Here is a 10623-nt window from a genome sequence, read left to right as displayed (position 1 = left end):
AGACAAGTGGGGAGAGATTGGGCTGGGTTGAGACCGAGTTGTGGTTGTGTGACTTTGACCTGCTGCACACATTGACGCGATTCTCTTCCACCTCCGATCCTTCTTCACTGAGAATAAAGACTGACGATTTTCCCCTAACCTGAATTCCGGTCTCGTGCTGATCTTAAAATACACGATCTTAACATTGATCCATATAAATGTTTGAAAAAATGTAAAAAAAAAAAACAAAAAGAAAAAAACAAACAAAAAACAGAGGCTGTAGTATGGATTGTATGCATAGTATGCAAGTAGTAACAGTAGCAAAGCAGATGGCAAGATGGTCAACGTGGATGGCAAGTTGAATAGTAAAAAGTATGGTCTCATTTGGAGCAGGCTTGATCTAGTAGGCTATTTGAAGTTGCTCTTACTAACCAATGAAAAACAACTTATTTTAGTTATATGTGAACTTCATTTGCTAGGAAATTCTCTTATTGTTGGCACACTATTGGCAGAATTTAAAAAGTCATCATGTGGGACTATCAATGAGACGTTCTTTAGATTGAATTATCATGGCATATTTTCTAAGAAAGTTTGGATAAACTTTCAAGATAAATATACGGCTAAATATTTCTACATATGATTAATTTTTATTACAAATATAAATAGGAAAAATAAAATGTTCATTTATTAAAATTGGCAGTTTATTTTCCTTAGTATATTTCTGAAGAATAATATATTGGCTAAGTTCCATTCAGGTTTAAATCCAGTATGAGGGTACTCTACCTCCTCGATAGTGCCTTCCCTCTAATGGCATCTCTCTTCTTACTCTAGCTAACTCTGGTTAATTTGCTAGTCTTCCATGGATCTAATCTTCAAGTCAATGGATTATTTCAACCTCATGAATTATTTCCTTTCTCTTGCTTAATTTTGAGTTCCCCTAGGAAACTTGTCTTTCATATGCTGTCCCTAATTTATTTCATATTTACCGTTCACATTTACCATTTCATATTTATCATTCCTATTTACCATGTCTATTGTATCCCTTTATTTTATCTGTAAATTATTTCCTTAAATAAATCTACCTTTTGCCAAAGTGGGAATAAAAAGAATGATGTGCTTTCTTTAATCAATTTGTGTGTATGTGTGTGAAAGAGAATGAGTGTGTGCATGTGTGTGTATATGTGTGACTTCATGGTCATTGTGGATGCTTTAATTCACCTAGGTAAAAATTAGGGCAATAGTCCTTAACTTTTCATGTCCAAAACCCCTTAGGCAATCTTGTGATTTCTAAAAAATTAAGAACAATGTTAAGTATATAAAAGGAAATATATTAGTTTACAAAAGAAACAAATCATAGTGAAGTAGTATTTATGCTATCTCTATGGTTTACAATACCCTAAGCTTATAAACATCATATTATTTTATCCCCATAATAACACTTGTGAACTGCTATTGTTATTTTTATTTTACAGGATTAGAAAAGTAAGGTTAAGTGACTTTTAGCAAGCTGCACAATAAATGTCTGAAGCTGGAATTGAACTCACATCATCCTAAATCAAGTACTATATCCACTGTACCATGCAGATGTAAATTTCTTAGCATTTAACTATGGCAAGAAAAGTTAAGAATTGAATGTCTCCTATCATATCTATCTTTGTTGGGGGGCTCATTATAGGGAATTCATCGGTAAAGAAAGGGTTAATTACATAATACTAGTTAGTATAGAAATCTTTCTCTATCCTTCCCACCTAGGATAACAGAAAATATTAACGATGTCTATTGCAAAGATTTTTTTTGGGGGGGAAGCTAAATTATATAACAAAACAGAAGCAAGGCAGGTCAGTTAATAAGATATAAATAATAATAATGATCAAACTACAATAATGTCATTTTATCACAGAAAGTGGATGATAACTTTCACTAAGAAATTTTTAGCTTCATTTTTTTCCTCATACAAGTAAAATTAGAATTATACTGAAAATCAAAAGCTCCTAAAGTTATTTTTTTGGCATGTTTGACTTTCATGAAAACATCTACCAATGAAACTTAATAGAGAACACTGAAATGAATAAAAATCCCAAGTTTTTGGTTATTAATAATCAATTTATCAATTGGGCTAGCAATAAAATGGTTTCTTTTGCTAACCAAATGTAAACTTTTGGAGACCCTGAAAACTCTAATTAACCCTTCCGAAAGGCAATTTCATTGACAAGTGAAAATCAACCCTGATTGATGGACATTTAATGAGAAGGTGCAGATTAATAGTGTTTAGCTCTTCCTGCTGAGAATATGACCTGATAATGAGATTCAGTTGCCTTTAGCAAACTAGACAGGAGAAAATTCACCAGAATTCATTTTGTTTTATTTTGTTTTGCTTTATTTATTTTTTTTTGCAAATTTTCAGTTGAAGTTTTTTTCAATTTATAATTGTGAAATAGCCTCCTCAACAAATTGTTTCCCCCCCCCTTTTTTTTTCTCCAAATGGTTGCCTAAGGTCCCACTTTAACTTTAAAAAAGTGTGTTCTTATTTGAAAGTATTCCTTAAGATAAACCTGGAAATTAAATTATCTTTAGAAACAAAAAGTGGAATGCTTGTTCCCAGTAAATCCATATTTGTTCATTTGCATCTTATTGGCATATGTGTATATAAATGAATTTGCATCTTGTTTTGACATCCATAATTCCAAAAATATAAAAAAGGGAAAACTCATCTGAAATTGTATCCAAATCCAACATTTTTAATTAAGATGGGGTCTCTATTGAATTTAAAACACTAAGTGAAAGGAAAGAGGAATAACCAATCAAATAGCATTTACAAGGTTCTAGGTATAGATGAACTAGTTAAGTACTCATTATTAAATTTTTCACCATTGGGCCTTTTACAGAAGTAATACAGATGATATTATTTTCTTAATACTTGTGAGTTATGTATGAAGATGATGAATATTTTAAAACTCTCCAAATGCTAAATAGAATTCCTTTGCTGATGACTGATTCTTCTGCTTAACTGGGAAAAAAAAATAAAGGGAGGAAGATTGCCAGTTGAAATTTGAGAACAATCATGTTTTTTCTTTTGTATTAGATTCCAAAAAATAAGCAATTCATTGGGAGAAATATAATGGGATGTGATAAGGTTGTTATAGACACAAGGATTAAAGGGAACTTTAAATGGATTAAATAATGAAATTCTTGGTGGTGATGACACCACAACTCCAATTTTCTGAAGGCAGAGACCCACATACACATCTTCCAAGTGTAATACTTTTATACCAAAAGATACCTTGTATATCATGGTAGCCAGACTTCCAGAGAACACATATCCAGTTCCAGAGCAAAAATCTGGGTAGATTTCTCCAGGGTATAGGTCAAGAGGCATATACCATTTGTTCCCACTGTTCCTTATAGGATGACATTTCCTCATAGGAAAACCAGTAAAATAATGATCTGAGGTTGATATTGTAACTAATAGCTTTTGAATTAGGTAATTAGTATTAACAAACATATCAGAATCTGTTTTCATGACAAAATGTGCATTAGGACAATAAGAAGAAACCCATTTCATGCCCATCAAGACTTTGAGGGTTAGGTTATAATAGGTGTCTTGAAAATCCTGTTGAATGATGTCCCGATACATCCTACTTTCTTTCCTTATTTCTTCAGTAGAGCCTTGCTTCTGGACACCTAGCATAAATAAACGAACCACAGAAAATCCTGGTACCAGACTTTCATTCCCCCAAGTTTTTCTAATATTATCCCTTCTTAATTTTTCATCTTCTTTGGTACATATTAAAAACACCAAGAATGGAGCAGACTTTTTACATTTGTCTTCCTCCTGGATTAGAAATTTGTATGGTACAGGGTCCTTGTACTTGCCCTCATTTTTTGAAGTTGTTTTATTGGCCTTCTCATGGGATAATGTGGTGAGTTGTAGCTTCTGGGTTGTAATATTTTCATTACTTTTAAGAAGGTGTTTTTCTCTTGTGGCCTCATGGGGCAAGGATATTCCTTGGAATGGAATCTTTGCTGAATTGAAGATTAGTTCCTTTGTTGCTATGATTGATGTTTTAGCAGCTTGAGGTGTGAAAAAGAAGTAAATAATCCCTGAGCAAATGACACTAATCAAGAGACATAGTTTCACAGAGGGCCAAGAATACAATATGCCTTTTTTCTCATGAGCCATGTTTTATAATTTCCAAATCTTCTTTGCTTAAATATGATTCATCTGACTCTCATCTACTTTTCTTTCCTTCTTAAGGAAGACAGCTGGCATTTTATGAATTTTCATTAATCTTTTTTAGAGAATTTTTCACCTGAAGAATAAAGCAAAACTACAATAAGGGACACAATAGAGATATTAAGGACTATCATACCTGAATGTGTAGTTCAATTATTTTATTTAAATTTAAACAGAACATTTGGTTCCTAAAAATGTATATTATATATTATATATGTATAGAAACATAAATGTACATGTATATATTTTATGTATTATCTTTTGTATATGTTTATTATAAAATCTTTAAAAAATTATAACTACTTCCCAAATAACTTGAAGATGGTTGTGAGTTGAAACCCATTGTAAAATGTTGTGATAATAAGAAAAGCAATTTATATAGAGCACATTAAGATGCTTTATATACTTTCTATACTAATTTGCTTAATAAAAATCATATAAGAAGAATGCTATTATTAAATCTATTCTACAGGTGAGGAAATTAAGGGTATTGTGGATTAAGGATTTAGCTTGAGAATGAGGAAATGGGTGGGTGGAGCAAATAATATGCTTGAGGAGCAAGCATATGAGGAGAAAGTAATAAAACCATGCAACCAAAGAAGTTGTTAGGGGAAAGTTCAAAATGCTTACATACTATTTTCTATGGAAAAAAGAAATTATAATTTTAAAATGATTTGTTCAATAAACGTGACAAATGAATACTACTTAAGTGAATGAACTGGAAACACAATTTTAAAAATTAGATATCCAATAAATCTCAACTAAATTAAAAAAAAAAGAAATCCAGAACATTAAAAACCAAATTAACAAAACTTGAAATAAAATTGAATTAGTACATTAAATTGGAGTTAATTTTAGAAAAAACCTCAACAACTAGTCTAATTATTATATAATTTGGTTAGAAGAAAAGAAAAAAGCCAATAAAATTAACCAAAATAAAATATTTACAACAAATGAAAAAAGAAATAAAACTATTGTCAGAGAGTCTTTTGCTCTCTTAATGAAATAAATGAATATTTTAAAACATGAAAAATTACATCAATAAAACAAAACTAGATCATAAAACAAAGAATTTAAGCAATTCAATTTGAGAAAATAATAGAACAAGTAATAAATGAAGTTAACAGAAAAGTTCTTCAGAAATAGATGGATTTATAAGTTGATTTTATCAAGTATTGAAAGAACAATAAATTTAAAATTTAATAAATTGTTTGAAAAAATGCTAATTAAAGAACCCTTCTAAATTCTGTGATACTGATGTTGCCTTGACAAATTAACAAGGGACAACAAAAAAAGAAAAAGCAAACTATAAACCAATGTGACAAATGAATATAAATGGAATGTAATCTGAATAAAACATAGCAAAAAGATTAAAAACATATTAAAATATTCTGATTATAGTAGGAATGCTGGATTAATTTAAATTGGAAAGATTATATACAGAATTAACAATCATAATCAATAAAAATGTAATATTATCAATAAAGAGAGAAAAATGTTTAACAAAATATTTCCATTTCTGTTTAAAAACAGCATGGATTTTTCCTTAAAATAATTATATATATATAATCAAGACAAATGGAAATACACTGGAATCTTTTCAAACAAATTTAAAAATGAAATAATTATGTCAATTTTTGCCAATTCTATTTGACACTGTACTAGAAATATTGTGATAGAACAAAGAAAAAAAATCTGTATTAGAGGACAAGAATAAAAGTTGAGACCAAAAGATGAATGAGCAATTAATCAGCACAAATCAAAGGATCAGGAAATAAAGCTAAAGAGAATAAAACTAAGGAATCAAGAATCAGGTTTAGGATAAAATAATTCAAAATAGACCCAACCACCAACAGTTGAATATAACACTGAATGACAGTGTTATATATATATCCTAGTGGTGCATCATTTTATGGCAGGTTATATGAGCCATATTTGTTAGTTCTTTCTTTAAAAAGAAGCACTATTGAATGTGGTGATTCACATACATCTCACCAAATCACTGAACTAAGAATCTGAAGGTCCCCAATCTGTAGCAATCTGGTCCCCAATCAATCAATTTATCAATAAAGAATAATTATTAAGCAGTTATTTTATATTGTGCACTGTGTTAAACATTAAGGATAGAAAGAAAATACAAAAATAGCTCCTGCCCTCAAGGAATTTAAAGTCAAAAGGGAGATAAAAATAGGTTCATACAAAATACATATAGTGTATACAATTAGATGAGATGATATATAAGGAACCAGCTGCTTAAGAGAATTTTCCTACTAAACATGACATTTGAGCAGATGCTTACAGAAAATAATGGGGACTCCAAGAGGCAAAAGTAATGAAAAAACAAACAAAAACCAAGCAAAGAAACAGTAATCCAGGAATGGGGATTAAGCAGATCTAAAGCAAGGAGACAGAAAATAAAATATTATGTATGAAAAAAGTAATTGATCCAGTATACATAGATTATAAAAACATTAAGTGGTAGAATAGAAACTCTGAAATTGTCTTACTTCTTCCATTCCAAATGCAATGATTAAGTTCTATCTTGCAATGGCTTCCCAAAGAAGTTATTTCTTGCTGACAGGGAGAATGAAGGGATCCTAAAGGCAATAGATATAAGCTTTTATTAAGAGATAGTAACCAGACCAACCAAGAGCCCAGTCAGTCAATTTCTGAATCATAGCAATAGACAGATTAAGCTAAAAATTGATTAGCTTGATGTTTCAATAACACTTACCATAGACACAGTTTGACTTCCATTAAGAGAAAAGATCAGTGAAGCATCTAGAAAGTAATGTAATGGGTTCTACAGATAAATACCAAGAAAATTAACAACATCTAATTCGGACCATTCAGTTTTAGACAAGAAACAAAACCAAATCTAGATTCAGAATGGAGGAGACAAGAAAAAAGACCAAAAAACAAAGTGACTAAGAGATTGGAACAAACTCAGGAATTCAGCAAGATGTTGGGTTTTGTTCCAGTCAATACTTTCAAAACCAAGAAGCATTTGTCCACAAAATCCAAGTAGGAATTTGAAATAAACAAACCATTAATAATTTAACCTGGTAATATGTAAAAAACAAAGAAAAACAAATACTATGTATAAATATTATGGCTTAAAAAGATACCCAGAAGCAAACCTAGAAGAGAATAAATAAATAAAAATCCCAAAAGAACTTCATAGGAAAAAAAGACACAAAATTATAAAAGTACCAGGATGGGGATGAACCTTTATATATAAAGAGAATTTCTAATCATTATTAAATTAGATTATAATTGATGAAAATACCAGAACTGAGTAAATAGTCTGAAATGCAAAAGGAGTCTAGAGAACAGAGAAGTTACTTAAGCAATTTAAGGAACTATATGACAATATTCTTTCTTTTATACCTTTAAATTGTTTTATTTTCCTATAGTTATACATGTATATTAACTTTTGAAATACACAAAAGTGTTCTTTAATTTTATTGAAACTTTTTTTATTTACAAAACATATGCATGGGTAATTTTTCAACAATGATCCTTGCAAAACCTTCTGTGCCAATTTTTTCCCTCCTTCCCTCCACCCCATCCCCTAGATGATAGGTAGTCCAATACATGTTAAAAAGAAGAAGAAGAAGAAGAAGAAGAAGAAGAAGAAGAAGAAGAAGAAGAAGAAGAAGAAGAAGAAGAAGAAGAAGAAGAAGACAAAGAAGAAGAACAAGAAGAAGAACAAGAACAAGAAGAACAAAAACAAGAAGAACAAGAACAAGAAGATTAACAAGAAGAAGAGAAGAACAATAGAGTGTTGGATCAGTGGAATAGGTTAGATACAGATGACACAATAATCAATAACTATAGTAAACTAGTATTTGATAAACCTCTAAACTCCAGTTTCTGGAATAAGAAGTCACTATTTCATGAAAATTGCTAAGAAAACTAGAAAATATTTCAGATACTCACCATAGACCTACATCTCACACCCCAAAGAAGCTTAAAATAAGTATGTGAGTTGAGCACAAAGAGTGATAACATAAAAAAAAAAAAAAAATAGGAGTGCAACAGATAGGTTTCTACTCAATCTTTGGAGAAAGAAGGAATTTATGACCAAAGAAGAACTAAACAACATTATAAAATGAAAAATGAGTAACTTTGATTACATTAAATTAAAACGTTTTTTCCCCAAACAAAACAAACACAAACAAGATTAAAAGTGAAGCACAAAGCTGGGGAAAATTTTACAGCCAGTTTTTCTGATAAAGGTCTCATTTCTAAAATATGTAATGAACTGTTTCAAAAATTAAAAACACAAGTCATTCCCCAAAAGATAATGATAGATGTTACAATAGATGTGGAAAAACAGACATACTAATGCTTTGTTGGTAGAGTTGTAAAATGATCTAACCATTCTGAACAGCAATTTGGAACCATGTCCAAAGGGCTATAAATTTGTGCATATCCTTTGACCTGGAAATGTCACTCTTGTGTCTGTATCCCATGGAAATTATGGCAGGAGAAAGGATCCACATGTACAAAAATGTTTTTAGTATCTCTTTTTCTGGTGGCAAAGTATTGAAAAATAAGTAGATGCCCATCAATTAGAGCAAGGCTAAATAAGTTATGGTATATGAAATTAATGGAATTTTTAAAATAAAAAGTGATGAATAATCTGATTTTAGAAAGGCCTATAAAGATTTACTTGAATTGATGCTGAGCACAAACCATGAATAGATCATACATAGTAATAGCAAGATTGTGTGATGATCAGCTTTGAAAAAACTTGATTTTTCTCAGTGGTCCAGTGATCCAAGGTAATCTCAAAAAAATTTGGATAGAAAATGACATCTGCATTAAGAGAGAGATCTATGGAGATTTAATGTAAATCGGTACATGCTGTGTTCACTTATTTTTTCCTTTTTTTTTCTTTCATGGTTTTTCCCTTTTGCTCTGATTTTTCTCTCCCAATATGATTCAGAAAGAAATATGAATTAAAAATTAATGTAGATACATAAATAGAAAAAAATCTTTCCCTTGATGTCTCTAATTTTCTCAAAAGAAAACTTTCTCTTTCCATTGTTTTTTTTTTTTTCTATTTCTTTGCATTATTTAATACAATCATCTTATCTCTTTATCATTCTCTGGAATTCTGCATTTTAGTTGGGCATATATTTCCCTTTCTCTTTTTCTTTTTGCTGTCCTTCTCTTCTCCAGCATTTGTAAAATGACCCCAGACACTCTTTTTGCTTTCTTGTTCTTCTTTTACTTTGGAATTTGTTGTTATTGCTACTGCTTCTTCCTGTTTGCTTATTGCAAACATAATTTTTAGATATTTTAATTTATTTTTTATGAATTTGCACATGTCCCTGGTCTAAAGAATTCATCACTAAAGGATCAGCATACCTGTTTTTCTGCAAGGCTGATCAACAAAAATTAAACAATTTATTGGTAGGAACTTAAAGCTTTCCTGCAAAATAAATCTGTGAAAATGTGTGCTCCACTGGTCATAGGCTTCTAGATTGAAAAATTTGCCGGCATGTCATCATAAGGCATATGAATAGAACTTTTTTATTCACTAGGACATTTCATCTCTCAACTCTTTGGAATTTTATTTGCTATCTGTAGAGGGTGAGAACTTTGGAGAAGTATACTTGAAACAAGGTGTTAACTCACTGGAATTGATGAGATAATGGTTCTCTAGTTCATACATATCTAGTATGATATAATGACATAATCACTTTAGTTTGATATAATGATATAATTGACCTAGATTGGCTTATACTCAGTATATTGTAATTATGTAATTGCAATAGGGTATTTAAACTGGGGACAAAGTCAGACTCAAAAGGAGACTAGTTGAGACTGATAGACTGGCAGACTACTGGAGGAGACTGACTCAGACTGAAACTGGGTGAGACTATGACAGACATAGACTATGAAGGAGACAATAAAGACTTTGGACTCTATTCTTGTCCATCCTCTTGGTGACTATCCTGCTTAGACCAAGGCCCTTCCAGAGGACCTCAAGAAAGCTAGCCCGCACATTACAGCTATCCAAAAAGATTCTAATTGTTTTCATGCTCATCTCTACTTCCTTGTTTCCTTCAAGTTCTAGCTAAAGTCCTTATCTTCTACAAGAAAAATTTTTTTCTAATTAATTTTAGTCCCTTTTTATTTGTTGATTACCTACAATTTATCCTATGGCTCTTACATGATACATATTTGTTTGCACATTATCCCCCCTGCTAGATTGTGAGTTTCTTGAAAACAGAGATGATTTTTTTTTGTTTTTCTTTCTATTCTGAACATCAATCAATCAATGAATATTTAGCAACAAACACACCCACACACGCACATATATATATATATATGGCACTATATGCCAAGTACTGTGCTAAATTCTGAAGATGTCAAAAGAGGTAAAGAAGAATTCA

The 10623-nt window shown here is 30.7% G+C and overlaps 1 protein-coding gene across 1 annotated transcript; it reads right to left on the bottom strand.

The window, feature by feature from the left end:
- Nucleotides 1–2944: 2944 nt before the first annotated feature.
- Nucleotides 2945–4201, bottom strand: LOC100933577 (beta-1,3-galactosyltransferase 1-like). The gene is given in 1 exon segment (XM_012547763.2): nucleotides 2945–4201. A coding segment is annotated over 1 exon segment (1257 nt).
- Nucleotides 4202–10623: the final 6422 nt, after the last annotated feature.

This window comes from Sarcophilus harrisii, chromosome 4 (assembly GCF_902635505.1).
Source record: "Sarcophilus harrisii chromosome 4, mSarHar1.11, whole genome shotgun sequence".
NCBI classification, from domain to species: Eukaryota; Metazoa; Chordata; class Mammalia; order Dasyuromorphia; family Dasyuridae; genus Sarcophilus; species Sarcophilus harrisii.
The sequence above is the reverse complement of the archived record's forward strand: the minus strand, read 5'-3'. Positions and strand labels throughout refer to the sequence as shown.